General features: G+C 40.4%; 1 protein-coding gene across 2 annotated transcripts in view; it reads left to right on the forward strand.

The window, feature by feature from the left end:
• Window positions 1-1,292: 1,292 nt before the first annotated feature.
• Window positions 1,293-25,593, forward strand: part of cpne5b (copine Vb) — a 90,023-nt gene continuing 65,722 nt past the window's right edge. For both annotated transcript variants that reach the window (XM_076096312.1, XM_076096311.1), the window contains exons 1-3: window positions 1,293-1,843; window positions 21,514-21,554; window positions 21,863-21,909. In XM_076096312.1, coding sequence (XP_075952427.1) covers window positions 1,725-1,843; window positions 21,514-21,554; window positions 21,863-21,909 — 207 coding nt within the window. In that variant the 5' untranslated portion in view covers window positions 1,293-1,724. The remainder of the gene's footprint in view (window positions 1,844-21,513; window positions 21,555-21,862; window positions 21,910-25,593) is intronic.

The raw sequence follows: 25,593 nt of genomic DNA on the forward strand, positions 1-25,593 counted from the left end.
TGGTGTTATTGATGTGACCAGCAGTACAAAGCATTGACCACCACCTGGTCCATCACAATTGGATGGCAATAGCATTCAAAGATGATATAGATTGTTTATTAAGACTTTGCTCAACAAGCTGGCTCCTTAAATTATTCAGAAACAGGCATGACACCGTTTTTTTCTTACAAACGGGCGGCAGCAACTATAAACTGTACTGCAGTTTCCCAAGTTGGTCAAAAGGTATTTGTTTCCTGATGCAACCAGCAATCTGTGGGAAACAGCTGGTTATTTGGCTTATCATGACTACTGGTGTTTTCGTGCATTTTGTATATGTGTGTAAGTCCTTTGTCTATGCATGAAAAGAGAGAGAGAGATGTTGAGTATCAGACCAAGTGTGATGAACAGTAAGGCGGTGGAGAGACTCATCCACAAATGACAAACCCATCACTTTTTTGGCAGGCAGTTGTACTAGTTTAGCATATTTATTACAATGTGGTTTACAGGTTTTAGCTGCATACAACAGGCCAATGATGAATGGTGGCCATTAAATCTCAATGTAATTCCCTCCTTGTAATTAATATAGATTTTAAATCAGCCAGCATGAACAAATTTTAATTGGTAACTTTCTTATAAAATGTCTTGCACATGCCTCCTTCCACCAGAGAGAATTACTAAAATCCACACAATGGGACAGAAAAAATGTTGCACATTTGAGCAAAATCTAACGGTATTAGAATTAATTTGGATTTTTTGGTTAAATGCACAGTTATTTTTCTGGATACTTGTCTGCTGGTTTTCCACTACTGGATTATTGAGCAAGTTTGTTCTGGGAGCTGTTCATTGCTGTGGTGCTGACATATTCCCCCCGGCCCTTTGAAGCAAAGCAGTCTACAAGAGACATCTTGTCATTGGCTGAGAGCAGTTCAAGTGATTCCTCCCTCTCAGACCCATCCATATGAATACTTTTTGCGATGAGGAGATAAAACGATCAAATAATCCACGTAATCCCGTCCACCAGTTTAACAAACACCGTTTAGCACCATGTGCTTTAACAGCAGGGTCTCACAGGGGTCTGTAGTGACACGTTGATCTGTATTCAACATTTGTTATGGATTTAGCGCTACATTTTCCCACAAAACCCAAAAAAAGTCATACACGTTAAAAAAACAAAAGTGCGTAATTGAATTGGCATGACACTCGCTCACTCACACACTCTCAGTGAGCAGCACAGAGGCTGTTGCAGGGCGACCGCAGCAGCGACGGGGCATGGGCAGGGTTGCCAGCACTTGAGTGTAATTCCGTGTGGGAGGAGGAAGGATGGGTGTGTTGGAGTGTATCTAGCCTTTTCTCTTCACACGTTCTGCTGTGCGCACAGACTGAAGACAAGGCGCGAGAGAAGTCCACCTCTCCATGTGATGCGCAGCGGGTCGGTGAAGGCGCACCAGTAATCTCATATACTTTCCCCGCATTCTTCTTTTTTGGTAATTATTTCTTTACGTTGCATGGACGACTAACCAAGTGCGCCTCTGCGTTTTTTTTTTTGCGGGTGTCCACTCACTCAGTGCCCCCCCCCCTCCCTCGTCTCCAGCTTCAACATTTGTGAAGTGGCTTCCTCTCCCGCTCGGACCGGAGGCCGACTGGTCTCTGATCTGGTCTCTGGAGTCACCGGAGACTCGACGAGCTCCGTCAGGGCCAGGCTGTGCGGCTCCCGGATCAGACCCGAGCCACCTCGAGCTCTGGCGATGGAGATGATGGAGGGAGACGTTATGGACAAACTGGAAGACGTGTCGTCGGTGTACGACTTCGACCCGATCACCGGCAACATCCCCGCCACCAAAGTAGAAATCACCGTCTCCTGCAGGTGAGTTGAAGCATCCGCAGAGAACGGAGAGCGCAACCAAGGGTCGGGAAAGTTCGTTGTGAGTACTGCGTGGTGGAAAAGTTGTGACAACGCCCCACCCTTTATTTGTGATTTAGTTAAGATTGTTCAGTGAGAAGGTGATTTGTAATAAATGGAGACAACTTATCAAATGCGCAAACGCATAATGAGCTGCAGGTTTTGGGTGTGGACAGAGGCTACCAGTCTGCATGGTTTTCATTTGAGTTTTATCCAATTGTTCCAACAAGACTCTTTACGAGAAGCAGTTTTTATTTTTTACTTTGATCAATCGATTGATTTGTGTCCATTTCTGTGGGATTAAGTTTAAAAAGACCTCTCACGACTCTTGCCATCACAAAAGAGGTGCGAAGATGTGCAGAACTTCACAAGTCATGCATGCTGACGTTTTACAAGGAATGTGCCATGTAAGCTACTGGAACACCAGTTAAGTTTGACATACATTTTTTATGTTGGGTGATACATACAGAATGCCCTTTTGTGCTAAAAGTCACAACATTTGAACTCTGGTTGAGACTCGTTCACCTTCCTTCTTTGTGGATATACCGCATTTGCATAGTGGTGCTCATATACACATCGTTGGCTCTAACAAAGAAGCCTTCTTCATAGTGAAGCCCATGCTGTACCCATTGTAACCACTGGCTGGTTTCAGCACCGGCAGAGCACTGAAAGCCTCTTTCCTTCTGTGCATGCTTTACAAAGTAGAAAATGTTCAAAATTAAAAGGTTTACCTCACATTTACACAGTGCCTGTGTCCCTGAACTCAAACTTAGTTACATTCTTTATTATTATATTGTCATTATTTTCCCTTTCAGAAAGTACTTTCAGGGGAATAAATCCTCCTGCGCCAAATGTCTCTCCCCACAGCGCTTGTTCAGTGTTCACTCATCGTCCCATTAGGAAAGGGTTTTAAGTCAAGGCTTTCAGCCATACTCCAGTGCTGGCATGTGTTCGCACTCCACACACTTACATACCCACACACACACACACACACACACACACACACACACACACACACACACACACACACACACACACACACACACACACACACACACACAGAGAGATACACACAAAATCTATCTAGTCTTTGATGCTGGGATTTAGGTTGGTGAGCCATCGAAGCAGAGTAAGTGTGAGCTATAACAAGCTGTGTGTGCATTATTGATGGGCTTTTTGACGTTCAGAGAAGCTCGCTGCCACATCTCTCAGCTCGGATAAAAAAATAAAAAAATAAATAAACACACACCCTGGCAAGAAATGAGTGCGTTTGAATTTACTGAATGAACAACCGTTTGCCTGTAGAGTGTTGTGCAGGAGATGGTGGGCGATGGTAGATCATCTGTTTAGTTTCAGGCAGAAAGGATGGCTAGCTTAATGTTGCATATGTGCAATCAAGCAACATTCAGGTAAATGATGAGTCCTATTCTGATAACCCACTGCATTTATGCAAATTATTTATTCGACAACATCTACGTGTGTGTGTGTGTGTTTGTGTGGGTCATTATGTGCTGATGTGGGTGGGGCAAAGAGGGAGACAGGCAGAGTAGCGGTGCAGATGCCACCTCCTCCAAGAGGAGTTTGGGAAGAGGAAACCATTAATCGTGAGGGGAAGGTTGTTGCTTTCCCCTCCTGCTTCACTGCCCTTTGTGTGTGTAAGTGTATGTGTGTGCGTGAGAGAGAGAGAGAGAGAGAGAGAGAGAAAGAGAGACTTGGTGAGTGAGAATAAAAAGCCAACAAGAGCCAGAAAAGCTGAGAAAGATCTTAGACAAGCACATGTTTGATACAGGCAAGATTCAAACTTTTTATGAAATATGGATGATTTTGCTGTAATTTGTATGGAATATAAGATACTCTAAACAAGCTTGCCGATTAGTAGGTGGGTTTGCTGTGATTGTGATTGACGTAGGATTGTAATGGATTGTGGCTTAACGAGCTTTAAAGACAACTGAAGCATGCTTAAGGTTGTTCTCATAACCTTACTTCCAATTGTCCTACAAGCACTGTTGTGGTGCTGTAACAAATACTCAATAATAGGCTATACTGGATCAGGCTCTCATGGAACAGAATAAATTAACAGCTAAATCGTAATGTCACATTCAAACACTTCAAACAGAAGTTCAGTGTCTCACAAATCCTGCAAATCCTTCCTACAGATGTTGTGTGAATCAGATTCCTATTCAAGAGAAAAGGCTCCCTGTTGGGTCTTCTTCTTTGCTATTTTCCTTTGTCATCATGTACATGTACTCTGCAGAACCTCCAAGCCATGATGATAGCTGTTCCCTCCGGGGTTAATACCCCTTATTACAGGCTACGCTCCCTGCTTTTGACAACAGATTATTATCAGGACCAATGACAAATGGAAAGGGGTGGGTGGGTGCTGGATCTGTAAAAGAAGGGGGGAAATGCCAAGAATTGGTTTGTCTTTCATTTAGGGTGGTTAGAAGACTGACGGATTTGGTAACAGTGTTATATTCATATGAAGTAGTGGCCTAACCACAACCTTCCTTTATGAGCAGTCCTTGGGATACGTCTGTCACCTTGTTCACGTCTCTCACTCTACAATTTCCAGCACATTTGTTTTGTCGGAAAGCTTGGCCTTCAGGAGCTACTGTTGTGTCAGAAATAGAAAACCGGTAAAACAGTTTGATACCAAAAAAAAAGAAATGAGGAGTAGGAGTTTTAAATAGGGTGTTTAAACTCTCAAGGGGCTTGTCAGTCAACAGTCTGCTTCCTGGGGAGAAATTAATGGAAAAGGAGGGGTACAAGTGGCACGTGGACAGGAAGAGGAGGCGTAAATCCTACAGCCACAAAGCCAAGCCACAGTCTTCTTGTTCCGCCCTTTGTTCTATCAGTCCATTGCCTTTCACAAGCAAGCCTGTTCTTCCATTTCAAACATCATAAAGACGGACTTATGTGTATAATGTGGCCCACAGCGATTAAACAGTCTCTCCAGTCAGCCGAAGAGAGACTGGCTTGTGTATGGAAGAGGTCAGTCAATGGAGGAGAACCAGCAGCTGAGAGTAATATTGATAAGCAATGAGCTCACCTGGCATGGCAGTGTGCTGAAGCCTGCACAACCGATGCAAGAAATCCACTTAACATAGCTTCTAAAGCCAATCAAATTAAACAACCCAGAAGGTAGTTTAACAGCACTGCTGTTCTGAAGGTATTTTCAGAATCTTCAAAGATTCATTTGACTAATTGGATGAAAAAAAATATATATATTTTTTTGTTGTTGCAACTATTGACATATATCGTTGCTCTAGGCCTAAAACTAAGATCCAAGCCCACACACACACACACGCCTTTGAGACCTGACCCAACTGAGCCCACTTGGTACTGAATAATTACAGACAAGGATTTGAGACCCGAATCCAAAACAAGGCGATGTCGGCTGGTTGTAAAATAATTTTACTGAATTCATCTCGGTCCTTACATGTATGTGTGCAAGAGGCTGATGGGAAACAAATACGTGTCAGGAAGGCTGAGGTGTGATTGTCAAAGTTCACATCGACTGAACTGAGAGCAGAGAGAACCAATCCCACCATGAATGGATTGTCCTTTTCTTGAGAGTGATACCTAATCTAAGATCTTCAGTAGGGTGAAGGTAGATCATGCAGCTGTTCAATTTAAGTGGTGGCTTGAGGTCATGCTATAATGTTTCAATTCCTGTAGTTAGTGCATGGCTCCTTAACAGCGGTGATTTCTCATCCTGTTTCCTGAGTGCAGGGCATTGCATTGCATGTGTTGCTATGATTAAATTCCTCTGCTGAATGTCAGGATAGTCTGCATTTGCATACGGCTTTGAGCTGATGAGGACTCTGGTTTCAGCATCTGATAGATTCCTCTACGGATCTGGGACAGATATGAAAGCATCTCACACAGTGTGGCAAAGCCCTCGGGAGATCAGACGTCACAGCGTATCACCACTCTGATTTCCCATGCTCTTTCACATCACATCTCTCTAGGTTTGAGCACTTTTGGTGTGAATACGTACTGCAGCGCAAGCATCATCAATGCTAATTAACCACAGGAAGAATGTGGTGTCTACAACTTGAGCACAGTTTTGCAATCTGCAACAGAATTATTTTTGCAGATGACCCACCACCGCCCAAAAGTAAGATAAACCTCTGTCTGTCCCTTTGTCACACACTCACATGCTGTCAGTAATTCTGTGGCACAACAGATTAACTGACTTGAGCTGGTTAGAGGAAATTAGGTGTGGAGAGAGAGATAGAGGCAGGGAGAGAGGAAAAACAGTGGATGGTGAGGAGCAGATGAACTAAGACAGACTGAGATGAGAAACATGGAGGTAGGAATCATTGCACAGTTACTTGAGGACAGGGAACAATGAATTTATTAAGAAATGCAAATGAGAGGCCGGCATGTTTCAAGAGAAACCTACAGACAAAGTGATACTAACGTTAAATCTCTGTTGTTGGCAGGTGATTATGTTTTATTATCACCAACAGCACAGATGCTGCAGCTGAGTCTCAGTCATTTATGTGATGCAAGACTTCTGTGAAATGTGAGCATAAGAAGTAAATGAGAAGAACGACGATCTTTTAAAATAAACCCAAGTGAAATAGACTATATTTTTACAAGTTCCACTCTAAAGGTCACCTGATAATAATTTATAAATAGAAGACAAAGCAATGAAGCGGTACGCATTGTTCCCGTGTTACAGAGCGCTAGTGTTTTACGACACTATCATACAGAAACATGTAAGATTGGACAGTTTTGCTTATACAATAAAAATGGTTGGTGTATCCCCAGGTGGGTCACAGGAGATTTATCTGGATCGCCAAATAAATTAGCAGAATTTCTTCCGTAGTATTTGACTTAACATTAATTTGTGCAGCACACCTTTGAGCCTCACAAAGGACCCTGTATGTTCGTATTGTTCTGATAGTTGTTGCCCACTTCTAACATTGAATCTAATAAGAAAATCCAACTAAAATTCCGTTTGTTTAACTGATGAGATAAAAAAAGGAAAAAATGAGATAGCTTGTTAACTCTACCTAAATACAGATATTTGGTCTCATTTATAAAGTATTTAACAAGAGTATTTGCATATACACTTGCATTAAATGAAGTTGTGATTAATCAAAAGTATATCTCTTAGACTGGTTTACCTATTCAAGATAATATCTATTATAAGGTGATGTGGGAATGCCATTAAAGATGGTCAGGAACGTTTGCTTATGCAGAAAATTGCTCCTCTCACGATCTATAGATAAGGCCTATTGTGAATTGGGTTGCAATAGTTTGTCATTTTAAAAACTGGGTCGCCAGAAAAAAAAAAGTCCAGGAAACACTGCTTTAGAACAAACAGGCTGTGAAATCTATTCTCAAGTCTTTAGATCTTATACATTAGTTTTCGGAAAAGATAAGCCTCAAACGTCTTCAGATGCAGAGTAACGCTCAAACTCAGAAGCTGCTGCCGTACCTAATTATGGTTGCTGAGCTATGGTTTGATCATCGCTGTACAGGGAAGGATTTGACAGTCAATTGAATGATATTGGCTTCCGAAAACTGTGAAATGAATGCGAAAGATATATGCATTTTACATTCAATTCTGAAGCATAATTCCCAAAGCATTCATAATTCATTAAGCCATTATGAGTGTCAGCTGTTGAAATCATCAGATTATAGTGTATGCATTTCGCTTTTAGTGGAACAGTATTCACTTATAGGATTTTTTTTTTTCTTGTTGAGGCCACAAAGATCTTCTTCCTTTTTACATCTCAAGCTTCACTCTGTATAAGCTGCAGTGTTATTACTGTAAGCTGGAGCTGCATCATGGCACTCTAAACCTGCAACATCAGTCTGCCTCTCCCTGACTCCAACCCTCTTCTACACAGACCTGGCCTCTTGGGAGACATTACACACGATCTGGAGATGGCAGCTCACAACCTTTCTATTCCACCTCTTGTGCTCTGCCGGTAGCTCTGTCGTGCAGCCAGCTGTGTGAGGTCGCTGTGCGTGAAAACAGCAACACGGTTCACTGGGGAGACAAATTAAAAGACTTTATGAAGAGTGGAAGCAGTGCATATTTAACATTCATCAGAGTTGTTGTTTCTGCTTACAAAACTGCCCCCCTGCTTTCAAGACTGCATTGATGTACAGACAGCATATTATATGTTGGCTTGTTTTTGGAACTGTTTGCATGAAGACATTTGGATGCTTTTACAGCGTAAAGCACTCTCTTCTCTTGACCTGGCAGGACCAATCAATTATTTTTCTACCCTCTTGCTTACTCAATAACACCCGAGTGAGTGCATTGCAGAAAGCAAACATCATTTCTGACCCATGTTTACTATCTTTCACAGTTCAGTGCTGTTTGCCTCTTTAGAGGCTTTTCTTTCAGCGCCTTCTGGACACTGATGGACAAACTGTGTCTAATGCATTCACTAAATCAATAAAGTGGACTGTGGGCATGCTGAAAAGATTATATATTTATATTAATAGAGAAACTAAATGTTACCTGTAGATTATTATTATCTTCTCATTACCATGATATTATAAAGATTCTGATTTGTATCCGTCACTCCTCACACGACACCCAATAATTCCCCCTGGCCCTGACAGCAGCACTGTTCAGTTGTCAGCGTCTTAACACAGCCATGGCTATAATCAGCTCTGTGAGCTGAGAATGAACTGTCTCATTCCTGTAGCATTCTTCAATGCTGCACACTTGTAACAAACTTGTATCTCTTGGCTCTTACGCCTGAGTGACAGACTCTCCCGGAATACAAAGGAGGCCTGGTGAGGCTGTGGTCGTCAGCAGCTAGACATAAGAGATGTTAAGTCCAAATGGAAGAGGAGGGGTAACGCTCTGTGCCTGTGTTAATGATGGTTCACTGTCATGCTGGCTTTACTCGCTGAGTGGCTGAAACGGGGCTTTGATCTGTGCCCTCTAACCGACAGGCTTGCTGGCTGATTGGCAAGAGCAGAGCAGTCATGGGAAGTCAAAGTCAAAGTTATCGGGGAAGGACTGCGGAAATGGAGGACCACCTAAACACACACACACACACACTCTCTACTTCTATCTGTGTCCCAAATGAATTTCAGAGTGAGAGTCTATTGAACTCTATTTGGTACAAAATGTAACTTTTGCTGTGAAGCAGAACCCTCAGATTGCCAAACAACTGCCAGTCAAGTACAGTTTATTCTGAGGAACATACATACAACTAATAACGTGAAAGACGTTTTTTCACAAAGTTATATTTATTTGCTAAAAGAACACGCAGGCTCCCTGAAATTACTCTCCACTCCAGAATACTTCTTAGCAAGGATTTTTGTTGCAATTGATTCTCTAAACAAAGGAAGCTTTTCATGATAGTGCATCATTTATTAGATATTCGGCTTCATTTTTTACATCCTAAAAGGCCGACCGTAAAAGTTTCTGTTTGTGAACATTTCATTTTTTACCATTTAAGTGTGGCATTACAATTTTATCACCGCTCTTTTCAAGTCCCATGCTCTCAGCGATGTTACAGCGAGCTTCATCGTGATGCTGAAAGCTCCATTGATTGGGGCTCCATTGTCGCTATAGGAGTCGACTGATGTTTCCATGATGGCAAAAGGTTTTGGGAAAAGCCTAATTGGTATAAATTATATAGTAACAAGTTAAATCATGATCAAAGGACAATCATTTTTCAAATCTTGATTAGCAGCAATGTGTTGGAATAATATAAAATGCAATCTGTTTCTATTTCACATGATAAACACATTCAAACAAGCACATTTGCATATATACTGCTCTGCCAAACTTTGTTTCTCAAACTTCCCTCAGGTCAGGGATGGATGAGTGTTTATACATGTTTATCTGCATGCGGGGAACCATGGGTCACCCGAGTCATCTCTCTAATTGGAGAGGCCCTTATTAACATCTGACCGGGGTCTCCGACTTGCTTGTCTCGGCTCCCTGATTAGCATTTTATCAACGTTACTCTGGGCTGGGGGATTGCTATCTCACGAGTCTCATTGCGTAATTGGATCATTTAGCTTTTCAGTTGGAGCTACTGACAAACCCAACTAATCTAAAACTGCAGGAATGTAACATCATAGAGCTCATAGCAAATACATGCAGACTGTGGAGGAAATGGATGCAGTATTTGGATGCACCTGCCAATTTCTTATTTTTACCCGGAATCTAAAAAATAGAACAGACTCTGAGCATCAAAACCCCCTGAAAAACGAATATTTTGCTGCGTGAATTGGACACATTGTGCAGCGGATGAAGCATCTGTCCTCGGCATATGTGACGGAGTAATGGGAGCTTAAAGCTCTCAGTCAGCGGTATAGAGGAAAGTGAGTCACAGCTGTGGACAGCTACCATCACCTGGCAATTAGAAAGACGGGGCTTTTTTTTAATCCTCACTGGGACCACATACACTACAAGTGGTGCATCCTAATGGGATACAATGAACTCATTAATTTTGAATGACATGCTGGCGTATTCAGGTGAATGGACGCTTCCAGTCGTTGGCGAAGCGACAGCAAGAATGCTTATCGGTGTCAGGACCTCCAAAAAATTCCAGTAACCTATCTGCACATGTTGCAGTGTATAATGAATTATATGCTTGTTCTGACATATTGCAAGAATAATACCATGCGTATTTGAAAAACAATTCCCGACACGGTGATGGTAATTTGAGTCAGCGGTGCTTAAAATTAGAAACGATACCTGGTACTCTTCAGCTAATGAGCTCAGCTTGCTCCAGGTATGTGGCCTCAGCTTTGGCTCTGCCTGTATTTCTCCCTATCCGCATCTGATGGAGCCATTGAGCAGAAACATTGCAGTCCACCAACAAAGTCCCTGAGCTATTTAGCAAGAAGTATAATGTGTCAAATGTGAACATTGTATAAGATGTTTTGTAGGATTTACGGTCGAAGAGAAACTGAGCATCATTTAGAAACAGAAAGCACAATGTTCACTTGAGGCGTCGTTGCAGCGGCTATGGCTTTATTTGTCAAAACAGAGAATGGTTGCAGTTCATTTGAGATGACAGCTAATATACCAATCCTACACATACTGTACCTGTGAAACCTGACATCTTGTCACTACAAAAATAAGTCAAAATAAATTCATCAAACTTTTCTTACACAAGTGAGACTGGGAAGTGAATGAACATTCTAATGTTGTCGTCGTTTATAAAGCCACTTTTACAAACTGTGGGCCAGTCAGCATCTCGTAGTGAGTGGCACATGATTGAGTTCACTCCGAGGAGTAGATGTGAGATTGTTTGCCTATTCTCAGCCTGTGGTGCTATTTCAGCTCTGGTCCCTCCCAGTGCAGGACACTATGATTGGGCATGATCGTCCTGTGTGGTGTACAGCGAGGCTGGAGATGTGTGGAAAGTGTGTGGGTGAGATAATTGGATTTGATTATGGAACTACCATTGCCCTGAGGGAAAATAGATAACGGATGTGTATGTATGTGTGTGTGTGTGTGTGTGTGTGTGTGTGTGTGTGTGTGTGTGTGTGTGTGTGTGTGTGTGTGTGTGTGTCAGGACATTACTTGTTCTCCTGGCTGCATTCATAAGGATGTAATTGCATTCAGGATGGTTTAGGACAGTTATTGTTGAGGATTTTAATTCAAACAAATGACTGTGAATAAAGCTGTGTGTACACTTTTCTGTCAGCTCTCAAAACAACTTAGTCCTATTATCAAGATATTACTGCAGTACGAGCACTTTCTAATCCTGATAGTATTGGCTGAAACCCTTTCAAATGTGTTTTTTTTGTAACATGTATTTTGTAACATCTGCAATGTATTTGTGGATTTATACAGTTTTTAGCCATAACAGTGTGGCTCTAGGGATGACAATGACATTCTGTTGGTCTGACATTGTGCTGTTATATCATTAGCTGAATTCCTTCTGTGAATGGGACCTTGAGACGGAGCAGATAGCGGATTCAAATGATGCAAAATGCATGGTGCTATCAGCAGCTGCAATCCATTCTTTGTGAATTCGCCCCTTCAGTCTAAAGTTTGTTCCAGACTGTTGCATCTTGTGTGTGCTAGTGAATGACTTGAGCCACAGTTTTTGTGAGAGCTAGTAGTTAAAGGATGAAGTCTTAGTGGCAGGCAGAGGAGATCCTCTCTCTGCAGTAACCCACATCACTAAAACAATCACACATTTTACACGGACCTCCTTTGAAGCTGTTCCACAATGCTTTCTCTCCGGGTCTTATCTTTACAGTATGGGCTCTCTCTAATTTGCATTTTGCTTTTCATCTTAAAAATGTTGGTGTATTCACTTCCAGCATACAATTTAAAGCAGAGAGCTGGAAATGTCTTGGCAAAGCTTTCAGTCTGAGAGGGGGCACACAGTATGATACCGTTTCCTGTTATACCTACAAAATACAAATGCTGTTGTGTGACAGCATCAGCCACTTTTGCATGACAACTTTGAAAACAAAAAAGTCGTACTATTCTGCATATTTTGCAACTCACAGAAAAACAGATGACACAAACTATAAATGATCAACGAACCGCAGTTTTTCAGGGTCCTAATTCCGAACCATGCAGTTCGTGATGCTTCTGGTTACCTGACCTCTGTTGAGTCGTGCTATGGCACAATCAATGCTCTTGGGAATTTTGTGATGGTCCCGAGCTTCCCTGCCATGCTGCAAAGCTTGCTGTGTCTGTCTGGCAGGCTGAGCAGGAATCTCCCCAGAGGAAGTCCTGGCCTGAATAATTCAACAGCTGGTGGGAAAAACGATCCTGCTTGGTTCTGCCATCGATCCGACACTAACGCAATGCCAGCACTAGTTTGGACTCAGATGATCGAGGCAATGAAGAGAGATTTAATCACTGCTGCTTGTTTTGTTATAGAAAGACGGATTAGAAAATATCATTTTAGAGGAGCTTCTCCCACATTTGTTTTTACAATATTTGGATGTTTATGTTACTATTAAAGCACATAAAGCACATTAATGAAGGGCCAATGAAAGCTTCACTGGTGCATAAGGCTTTACCCAACGCTCCTCTCTGGCTTTTATAAACAGATTACCCTCCTTCTTCCACCCACACACTTTTCTCTATTACTTCCTTTACGTTACCTCTTTTCTCACATCCTCCATCTGTGTGCTACATCGCCTCTCTCTAAGCTCACTTTTTTTACGACGTTCTTCCATTCTGATTCCTCATTAACTCCTTTTTCCCTCTGTCATCCATCGCTACCATCCACCTGTCTCTTTCATTTTGTCTCACTGGCAAGGTTTGTTCATTGAAGAGTGTGAGGATAGCCTTCTGCTTCCAATCCTGGCTAGCTAGAGGCTCTTGAGAAAAGCAGCCAGGCCTTTTTTTGCTTTTCTTTAGTAAAGAAAACCTTTTATTTGCTTACAAACTAGCATTACATTTTGCAAAACCTGTTTAGCTCCCTCAGTTGTGCATTTAATTATCTATTCAGTTCTGCAGATATCCAGTATTGTTTTCATATCTTCTGCAGAAACACTGACACACTGTCCCGTCGAGTCTTGAGATGTGCTGTATTGTGTGCAAGCAAGAGGTCAAGCACCAAACCTGTGCTGAATACAATACAGATCCAGTCTACACCCACACGTTGTCCTCCTTGCACCTGGAAAATGCACCCTTGATGGGAACCTTTCACCCTTTATGCACACATGCATATCATGCGAGTCTTTTCTTGGATGTACATTTCCAGGGAATACTGTGCTGGAAACAATATTGAAATCCCTGCAATACGGTGACTTGTTGGCTTTCATAAGGCTTGGGTCCAGAATCAATGGCAGTTTTCATAACAGATGCAATAAAGAGTAAAGAAACACATCTGGGCTAGTTTTACAAGTGAGCAATGTTAGTAAGGAGTCCTCTGTCAAAGTCAATATGAAGTGGAACACACCCCCGGTCATATTGTGCTTCTATTTAACAAATGCAGCAAAATGATGAAAAAATGTATTGCAAATTTATATCAAAATCCAATCATCTTTTCCTTCTGTCAAACAAAATATAGCTTACGTAAGCTAGTACCAACCAATAATATCAAGACTAGAGCTCTATCCATTAATCAATCTGCAACTTTTAGCGACAATGGTGCTTTGTATCATGCTACATTCTAAGCCCGCCCAGCTGCACACCTCTCAAATATTACTTTTGGGGAATACGTCATGCTACAGAAGCTACAGATCCTTTAACTTCTGTTTCGCCGAGACTTTAAGATCCCAGAGTTTTACTTACTGTAGTAGCCTGTGGCAGCCTATTTATGCTGACTTAATTAATTCCTTATTTAAGAATCTCATCAGCTCAATTTTCATGTCTTGAAACACTTCTTCAAAGAGAACCGCTCAACGTTAAATATTTAACACCTTATTATCAGCGCAGGTTAGAGGAAAGAGCTGTATATCTAATTATTGTGGTTTGTGTCAGATCTCTGTAAATAAAGTCAGCTATATCTGTGCGTCTGTCTAACAGGGGCTTGTCTCCTCCCTGTGCCAGAGGAACTCCGTTATACTCGGTCTATTTCTGATCTTATCTCTGAGGACTTCATGTTCCTCCCTCACTTTCTAACTCTCTCTCTCACACACACACACACACACACACACACACACACACACACATTCTCTGACACACATTTTCTCCTCTGCTTTTTTCGTTCTTACATTTGACTTTTTTTCTTACATTCCTGCTCTCTTGATTTCACAAATTCCCCTGTGCAGAGAGACATACATACACCAAACCCTGCCCCCGTGCATCTCAAATCTTTTCATAACCTCATTTACATACGGAAGTTGTGTTTCAGGAAGTTAGTTTGAAACCCCTTTAGTATTGCCATTACCTTTGAAATGGATTATGTAACGCACAAATGCAAATGCTGGTGACACATTTTATGTATTTCCTGTCATAGCGGCAGTTGTTATGATGCACCGGTGAAAAGTTTATTCTTGTTCTTAAAGGCATATTTAAGGCACATGTACTTGAAAAAGCATATTTTCCCTCATCGCGGGGAAATGTTGGAGCAATCTTTTCCAATTTATTTTCTGAGCTTCTATACGTCTTTCTTTTCTTGTGTTTTCCGTTCACTGCTTTGACAAAAAGGATCAAGACATTTCGTATAAGTAGAAGAGTATTTTACAGTTATTGCATATAGTATAGTATAAGTATATAAGTATATAGTATAAGTATATAGTATAAGTCAAAAACCCTGAAGACATTCACTCTTTAGGACCATTTTCGAAGTCTGACGTGGCTGTACAGTATATTGTTGTACATGTGCACCAAAGATGTCGAATTTTTGGGTGAAGTTTACTTCAAAATTTAGGGCAGGACCGTTGTTGACTTGGGGCTTATGGAGAGAAAGGCATATGCTGTGGGGGTGCTCTTAACACAGGGTAATAAAAGAAAGGCTTTGATGAGCTGCTTTTGTTTCAGCAGACCTCGATTTGAATACGCTCAGGTTGAGCTCCAGCAGGCTGGGTGTTCGTGTTTGAAGCTGCAGATAATGCAGCCTTTTGCCGTGCTTCTGTCCCACTTCCTGGTTGAGTTTATTTTCATACCCACCTCTATGTTTATGCATGTGCTGTGCTCTACATTATGGATGGGGAGCTCAAGGCACCTCAGGATTTGCTTCGATTCCAATTCAGAGGTCTCACAGAGCCAAGTCTTACGAAATTGTTACAGGTGTTTTTCTGCTGCTTCGAAGCACAGGGGAGACCCTTTGTGGTATAGGGCTGGAGGCGATACTCACTCCTGAGATACTGTAAGCTCTGTCACTTCACCCAGCAGCCGGAAAACAAGACAAGGACACTCTACTGGTCTTGAGGAGCTGCAGCGTTTATTTATGGACAAACTGCAAATTCGACTGTACATTCCCCTGATATCTTCACTGTCCACTCGCACGGCATTCACCGACCTTCTGTCTCTCTTTAATGCTCCACCACACACTCCCTACGCCCACACATACTGGCTGTGCTACTCTCTAAATGAGCTATGCTGCTCTTATAACACAGGTGATCATGTAATCAAGAATTTGGTATTAATTTTCTGATTATTGATTTTCCTGCATTGGGACATAAATCTTTCAAGAGGAAATCGCAACATATCCAATAATTTATGTATTTTACCTCCACCTGTACCTGGATGGTTGTCATAAGGATCAAATTGGTTCGTCCTCAATCAACTGTCTCCCATCATCTTGAAAGCCAATTTATTGGCTAATTAAAGTGATGCTTAACTTTTTATAGCGTAAATTCTCATATATAAGCATGCACTCGAATAATAGTCAAGTTTCAAACAATAGCCTGGGGAGTAACCAACAAATAGGTAAAAAAAAAACACATTGAAGGGGGTGAAATTACCTGTAGCCTATACTACAACAGCTCATGGTTAATTCTGTATAATATTCATTCCCACAGCACTAATTGCATCAGTACAGCAAGAGTACATGAGGTGCTTCATTTTGCCTTTTTCCTAGAACAACATTAAGCTTTCATGAATGAAACTCAACACTCCCTCCAGAATTTTCACAGCAAAAATGAAAATTCAATATATTGCACAGGTCACATGATCCTCATTCAGACACACTGTATATCAAACATGGCCTGCTCTTACGCCAAGGTTACTCTCTCTTTCCGTAGCAACACTAATTAATATTATTCGTTTCACCTTTTTCTATCAAATGCACATATTAGGAATATTTGCAGCTTACAAATTGCTGCTCCTCCACCAAATCTTGCAGTTCATCCTTCCCTCATATATCTAGACAGACAGGAGAGTTGAGGACTAGAGCACAGGTGTTAGAAAGTAGAAGCTTTTAATAATATAATGGCACCAAATACTTTTAATTATTTAATTGGAGCAGAAAATGACCCCCCACTCAGTAAAACTGTATTCTGTCGGCCTTTTCACTTTTTTGATGTAGTTTAAATTATGTGTAATTATGGAGTGTTTTTTTCTTTCGATTGCGTTGTTTGCTAATCGATACACCCCAAGCGCCTCTCTTTTTGATGCTTGTTTTTAGCTTTTATGCTTTTAATTGGAGCGAAAGGCTTTTCTTTGATGATGGCAAACATCATGATGGCCATTATTCATTTGATCTTTGCGACATCCAGTAGCATAATGTGTCAATTGAACAAATAAATTGTGTTATACACAGAGCAACATGGTTTACGGAGTGGCAGAAATAGTTGGCTTTCCATCATAAGTTATTAAATTATATAATGTATTGTATGATATGGTGTTAGCTGGCCATCTTCACACTTCAGACGCTCTGGCTATAAAAGATGGCTTCTGCTAAAAAGCTTACATGAGACCACGAAGATATCAGTCCTAATAAAGTTACTGTTGTCCTGAGATGTTTTCATAGGACAGTAAGAGTCACTGAACATCAACTAGAATACATCAACATTGACTTAGTCGCAACGGGATTTTGTTTCCAGATAATCCTTTATCACATCAACGTAACACTGTATAAATCATGAGTGAAAACGTGTGCTTCAATAATGCATTGCGGGCAGAGATGAAACTGTTTTTCTTTTATACACCATCTGCTGTTTATTTTTAGATTTGAGCCCTGCGTGTAATTGGGATGGGATCGAGAGATTTCAAATATATATATATATGCGTTGACTGAGTGAGTGTTGAAAAATAACGAGCACAGGGATGAAAGCATTTTGATGCTATACGTTTAACACAAGAGACAATAGAGAGAGAGCATCAGAGGGATAGTACACAGCCGACAGATGAACAGAAGGTGGAAATAACAAAGATGTAGAGGAGGCAGTGGTGGATGACATATATGAGCAGATTCATTTTGAGCCAGTTTGCAGGAAAACAATGAACAAAAGTAGGGGAGAAAGGGAGAAAGGGAGAAAGGGAGGGAATACTACAATAATTGGTTGGATGTTTGCATTCTTGGTTGATTGTTTCTGGGCATGCAGACATACAAAACACACACACACACACACGTACACAAACACACACACACCCAGACAGGACCACACCATGGTAGCGACCTGTCAATCACAAGGTAGCCACTTGCTAAAGGATACCCTAGTTTATGATCTATTTTCCTCTAAATGGGACCAGCATTTACTAAATGAACATCATGCTGTGAAGACTAGAAACTAGCGATTGAGGCCATAAACACAATGTTAAAAAAGGTTTTCCAGTTGGCTCCCACACAGTGACATTTACTTATTTCTTCTTGCGTGATTATTCTACAAACACACAAAAAGATAATGGTACTACGTGTCAACCTTTATACACACTGGCTTTGTTTATTTTGTAATTTGTGAGGACAGGCTATAGGAAACAATCTGATGCACTCAGAGCAGCTCTTCAAATAAAAATAGAATAAATGAAAGGTCAGGTAGACTCCCATACTGTCTTTATTAGGAGGAATGTAGGATTTTTATATGAAGTAAGAAAAAAAGCAACCCCCTCCACAGCCTCCACAGTTCTCTCTTTTTCAAGGAGAAAGTTTTTTTGGAGAAAAGTTTCTACTTTAAATTTAGAAATAAATAGAGATTGTCGCATCACGTTGTGTGCTAATGTGGCCTTTGAGGGCTACTAGGGTGTGTTGGTGGATGGAAAGGGAGCAATCAGTGAACGTGTATTTGGATAAGGGCTGAATAAATTAAAGCAAACGAAGCATCCATTTGTTAGAGACGAAACATTTCTGAGATATTTTGCATGCAAGCATGTTAAACTGAAAATGGCAAGATGTTTTTTCCTCTACTGGAGTTGTAGCCATGCAATATCTCTGATAAGGATAAAAGTACTTTTAATCTCTGTGAAGTGAATTCTCCATTTTGCATATTTGATCATCCTGCTTTGGTATCATCAAATCTTTTCAATTTAGATCAAATTGTAATAAAAAGCACTTTTGCCAGGAACCGTGTACTCTGAGGCTCGAAATTGAAATGCCCTTCAATCTCAGAACATCAGAAAGTATCGTCTTTGTAACTTTGAACATGAGATGAAAAACATGTGATTTCAAGATTTCATGTTTTTCACTTGTCTTCTCAACCCGCTCTTGAGTGAGGGAGGAAGAAATACAGAGGCAGAGGAAAGATCAAAATAGATTGATGGCGACGAAAGAACACAGCTGAAGATTTATTGCAGGAGAGATTGTAGAGGAAAATGAAACAAGAAAGAAAACAAAACAAAAATCAAGAGATGCCAGCGGGCTTTGGCTTCTCGAGTGAGGGCTCTCGTGTCACTGCAGTGAATAAGCGAGCAAAATGAAACAAGGAGGGTAATAGAGTTGGGTTCACAGTAGCCTCTGGCAGGCATAATGAAAAAGGTCACGCAAGCATGATGGAGATGTAACACAGACACTCGAACATGAGCGGTGGTTGATAGATTAAGTTATGGAGAGAGAAAAAAGAAAGAGGATGAGCAATTTCCAGTGAATGAATTGGCTGCTGTGTTGGACAGTTCTTGTAATATATGCATGTTGTTTCCTGTGAACTGGCTGCGGTATGAAAATACTATATTTGGATTGTCAGTTCGCTTTAGTTTCATTCTTTAAGATCCACCTTACTCGGCCCTTTTCAGTTTGTCTGGACTTGACTCCAATGAACACCTTCATTTGCCAAGCGAGGTATACACTTGGACTTACATATTATTTGAAAGTCTATTAAAATCCAATTCCGAATTGGAAAGTCAATCTCAATCTAGCATCTATTTCAGTTATAGGCGACATTGTGTAAAACTGGATATCTCAAAAGATACACATTGATGTCATTGCCGGTCTGAGCAGAGAAGGATTTTATAGGTCATTGTAGGTTGCAGAGGTTCCCAGAGAAGCCAATGTGCACACCTCACAAATCTTAACAACAACAATAACAATAAAGAAAATGTTGAACTCAAAAACAACACAATATGAAAGAAACACTTGGCGGCATTGTCTCCTAATGAAAGTCATGCTCATGGGCACACACACACACACTTGGCAAACACTTGACATGGAGACATTTGAACATCTCACTGTCAGGAGACAAATAGTGATCAAATGTTTAGTGTTTTCTCAGATATAAGTCTTTGAGCCCACAAGTCTTTTAGAGAAGTACTACGGTGTATTTATGGGCATGTAAGGCAGATATAATAAAATAATAAAAATAATAATAAGAATAATAACATTTAACGAGAGGCATAACTCAAATAAAGTGTTATGCCTCTCATTAAATGTTATTATTCTTATTATTTTTATTCTTATTATAAATACCAGAAGTCATCATTTCGGTGGATGCCCCATCAGAGACCACAATATAAATGAATCCTCTGAACCTCAGCTTGATTAGTGCCTGCAGCATTGATTCACAACAAAGGTTAAAGACAGAAAATGATATGCTTGTGCTATGCGAGGACAAGCATATTCTCTAACTTGTTCTATGATTTAGTCCCATATATATTGAATTAGCCAACAGTTGTATTAATGTCTGTATGAAACAACTGACTGTCAAATCAAATAAAGAAAGTCCAATTGAATAATATCTCAACAATACTTATTGTCAGATTTGAAATTGAACTGGATGAATTATAAATAATACATACTCTAATAATAAATACATGTTTTTCTCTTGCTTCAAGTAAAATAAGGGCTGGATTAAAGAATAAATTACATAACAGAAAACTTTTGTGCATCTTAAAATAAAGTACTTCATTTAAGAAAAATGCCCTGCAGGCTTACATTCAGTTCATTCAGGTGTGAAGTAATAATGTCAACCAAAAAAAAACATGATATTATACTTTTCTCATCTTCTAATAAGAGACATTTGTGTGCAGGGACTTTATCTGTGGCTGAAACCACTTGTTTCCGCGGTCCGCCTGTTAGTGAGACCTGCTTTAGATCTTTTAGCCCTTTACATCTAACCATGTGTGGGACGTGACCTCCAAGCGGACAATGTAAACAGAACTACTACGCGCCTGTGGTGTCCGTTTGGGAGTAAAACCGAGGCTTTGGGTGGGACAACGTACACCACTACCTACGTGTCGTCCTAGAGACACATGAAGAAACAACCTACTTCTTTTATTTTGGAGGATTTGTTGTGTAATTCACAGCATATGTACTCCCAACTTCCACCTGAGCAAGGTCTAATCCGCTTTCATGATTGAACACACGCCCCCAAAAAGACACTTCTCTTTTAACAACTGATCAGAAGGCGACGGCAGAACAGCAATATTAAATATTAATGTTGAGGGTGTGAAGGACCATCGTTTGTCTTCCTCTTGTGTTTAATTTAAAGTCATACTGCCACCTACTACTGTATTTTTTTCCTTGAGCTATTTGCCAGTTGTTATGTAGCCTTTGATGTAGCCAGACATGTTGGGGATATATCTTTCAGAAGGAGAGGGGCTCGATATAATCATTTAACAGTGTAAAGGATTGATAAAGAAACATGTGAAATGTTTTCTTTTCTTTTTTAAACAAAGATAATAGTTTAATTTACATTCTGTCTGGTGCTGTGTTTAAATATACCAACAATATATGTAAGCACAAAAGTCAAAACACAGAACATATAAAAGGTGCAATTTCACCTAAAAACGGTTTTGAATAGACTACTTCAGACCTCTGTGACAGCAACATGTCAGCATTTACAAGAGGTTCTTTGTTGCCGTGTAACAAATGTTTCCATTCTTTTTCATTGTTTTCCAGAGATCTGCTGGATAAAGACACATTCTCAAAGTCAGATCCATGTGAGTACATTGTAGAGACTCTGTGTTTGAATGTTTGTCTGTGCAGGTATTCTCTAACAGTAGCCAATCTCTCTTCTCTTGTCTGTGGACATGTAGCCCTATGATTTGGAAAATCTTCGTTTTGCTCAGAGTGCCACGGTTGTTTGTTCACTGTACTGGAGCTAAACCCCTCACATTGATTTCCTATTTGGAATCTGCCTGCAATTCTCTGATTATCTCTCTTAAGATCTCTGATTTTCCCTTCTTTTTTTCTCTCTTTCACAACATTTTGTCTCTTCCTGTCTCTATCTGGTTCTATGTTTCCACAGTATGTGTGCTTTATACGCAAGGTGTTGAAACCAAACAGTGGAGAGAGGTGAGTGTACACACACACACACACACACACACACACACACACACACATTAAAATAAAGGAAATTACTTATGTCCAATTAAGTTCTTGCTGTGCTCACTGTGGGTTTGTCATAATTGAGTAAGTTTGTGTGTCGAGTGTGTGTAAACCCTTCATTAAAGCTGTTCAGCCATCAGTTGTCTGAACTGCCAAGGAAATATTCTCTAATTGGACGCTTCAGCCAACAAAGACAAACCTCACAATGTAATGATCAATATGTTGACACTTTGGGGACTAGACAGCATGCTGGGGAGGCTTTAAGGCAGCTCTTACTTTACTGTGCCTTTATGCAGTCAATGCTGCATTACTGTCCACTCTCTCTACATATTATCTGACCATTATGTTTGTCTGTTTGCCCATTCATTTTTTTGCAAGTAAAAAATGACAGGTGAAATGAAACCATAAAAAAAACCACATAGCCGATAGCCAATGAGCTAATTAATTTAATATTGGCACTAATTAATTCACCATTAAAGCTGAAATGTATTTATTTACGTTACTGCCCTCTCCAGCAGTGAGGGGTAACTGAAGTGATGTCAGAACTACAACTAAACATTTTTATTGAACAAACAAATCATGTCAAATGTGGCACTTTTAAGAATTAGACTGGTGGTATTCTACATTTTTCATATTATGCATAAATCTCATGAAAAGAACAAAACCAACAATGAATTGATCAATAGAGCTCCACTGTTAATAACACGCCAGTGAGGAACAGCTTTGCACTGACATTTACTGTAGTTCATTTTAAGATAAAATCTGTCTTCTGCTGTCAATACTCACTAGAACAACAAATCCACGGTTGAACATAGCCCCACACAATTTAGTTTCAGTAACGGTTGCTACAAACTACAGTGGCCAGCTGTTGTAGGAAATGACTGAGCTTTTAAAATAATGATGATACGCAAGGACGTCTGAAAGAGTTGAGACATGGACTTACTCATTGTTGGTTTTGGTGTTTTCATGGGGTTAGTTGATAATATAAATATACAGTAGAACATCACCAGCCTTGGAAAACTGAGCTACAGAGTGCTGTTGAAGGCAGAATCAAGGTGAAGACAGTAAAATATTAGACAGGATAAAATAGGGCATATACTGTAAGTACAGTGGCGATAAAAGTCTAGGACACAGAACATTAAAGTGATATTATAATAACACAAACACTAAAACAGTCTTGCATCTGTATGCTCAAGTAGGTGTAAGTATAGGTTGAGTAAAATAAGTCTGAACCCAAAAACATAACGCCTCAGGCCTCGGCTGTTGTCAGCGCGGAGCCATTAAAACAAGTTTTAAGGGATTCAAAAGTTATTAGTGAAGTTTCTGGCTTGAAATAGCAAAGTGGTGATCCTACTTTAGTAGATTTGGTGTGGCATGGTGTCAAATGCTGCCTTGGCTCCATTTCGACCACAGTTGCTCGTTATTTTCAACTAGGACAACATTTCTCCGTATAGCAGAGAATGGAGAAAGACCATAATAAATACCCAGAGAGTGATATTTGCTTTGCTTGCGTTTCATGTTTTTTTTAAGTTGATGTTTCCAATTCCTGCGCCTTGTGTTTATGACCCTTTATCCATTTATGAATAATTGCAACTCTGAAGTACTGTTGTTTTTCTGTGTATCCCTGTAATTGTGTATTATAGCATGCTTATGCACACATAACAGAGTAGTTGTCTTGAATGTCAGCCCCCATATTTGACAGTCACACAATGCAAATAGTCAATAATATAACATTTTTCACAAACATGGGCAACTGTGAATGTATAATAGATCATAATTTAATGGCATTCATGTGTATTTATAGTCAGATGACCCTCATCTCCTGCTTGTGTGTTCATCCGGTGAAAGCAGATGGCTGTGTGGGCTTTCATTGAAGTTTAGTTCAGTGACTGCGGGGGACTCTGTTGTATGCATGTGACAATGTGTACATGCTTAAAGCATTAGCGTATGCATATGTTAAGATCTTTCTATCATAAAACCTTCTGTCACACTTCTCACAAAAGACACTTTGTTTTCCAAGTTGACAACTGAAGTAACGGCCTGTCTTACAATCAGCAATCAAGTACACAAAACATAATTGCTATAACGAACATTTCACTTTAGTTCATTTTCAAGTCAAATTTTACTTCATTCTTCATTCAAAGTCGTGATTTCCTTGCGGACATAAGCCATCACATTCGAAAAATCATTTTGTTAAGAGGCGGTGAGTGTTGATGCGGCTCCAGGTAACGCTGTGTGAGACCGCACTCTCCCAAACCTCAGACTGATAAAGTGAGGCCAAACACTCACCAATGACTTTTGAATAACATTTTCTGACAGGACCCTCTAGCGAGCTGGTTAGGCTCGGGTCACATTTGACGATGATTTCCACCTCTTCCACAAGTTGTCTTGTGTCATGTTAATGCAGTCGGTGCTCTCGATGCAGCTTCTTGATTAGATGGAGAATGTCCCGATTATTTAAGCAGCAACTATGCAAGATCACAGAACTAAATTATTCGTGCACATTCCACTTTTTGGTTGCAAAAAGTTTGATCCTCCTGCTCGGTACAATGCTTCACTCTCAAATCAATGTCGGGGTGATTTTACACTTGGTCTGATTGGAGGTTTTTTTTGTGGTCCAGAGGTCGTTTTCCGTCAGAGTTCAGTACAAGTGTGAAAAAAATGTTATGTTACTCTTAACTTTGTCCATCATCGAGTACAATACTTCATTTGTTGATACATTTTTTATTATCTCAGGAAATAACCCTCAGTAATGACTCCGGTATAGACTCAAGTATCTAGATCGTGTGTAAAAACACTCTTAGGTCATAGGAGATGTTTACAAGGCGCCAGGTAGAGCTGCTCTCTTGCTAAGTATTATTGACCAACACAACCTCTTAAAGACACACTGAATGACGCACGCTCCTGGACCAGTCTCCTCTCTAAAGCTTCAGCACCTTTTGTTTTATCACAAGAGAAGAACTAATGAAACCAGGAGTGGAATCACACAACCACAGCTCTCGCTCAAAGCTGTAACAAATTTTAGGATGTACTGTATTCTCCCCATGAAGCCACATAAAGTGTGAGGACAAAAACTGAAGTACCCTTAACTCTCTATCATACCTGGAAGGCTGTTTGTTTTCTCTCTCTCTCTCTCTCTCTCTCTCTCTCCCCTAATTCACACCATCGTCATCTACTTCTCTCTGTGAACAAAAGACTCCGCCAAGCTCATTTTATCAGCACCATGTTGTTGGCTGTACATGGTACGAGGAGAATACATGCTGGCCAAAGAGCTACAGGACATTCATACAGCACAAATCCCCAGAGGTGATTCATGTGTGCTCTAAGAAGATAATGAAATCTTTGTTAGGTTTGGGATTAGACTCATGTCCTGTTGTCGCCTCTATTTCCCACTGTGTCTGTATTTTAGTGACATGTTAACATTTCAATATCGGACACTACAGGTCTGTACTGTAGCTGTTGCTACCCTGAATAGTTCAATTTGCCATATGTAGACTGTACGTGTGTGAGCTGCTCTGCATCTGTACATGTCGAGGGTGTGGGATTCTCATTAGCAGCTCCAGCAGCCCAGCAGTACCTAATGAACTCTGCATTGTCTATTTCACTCAGCAGGGAAATCACATTATGGAGCTCATCTGCTATCACCTGCCA

This window comes from Anarhichas minor, unplaced genomic scaffold, assembly GCF_050575085.1.
Source record: "Anarhichas minor isolate MPS153535 unplaced genomic scaffold, ASM5057508v1 ptg000021l, whole genome shotgun sequence".
Classification (NCBI taxonomy): domain Eukaryota; kingdom Metazoa; phylum Chordata; class Actinopteri; order Perciformes; family Anarhichadidae; genus Anarhichas; species Anarhichas minor.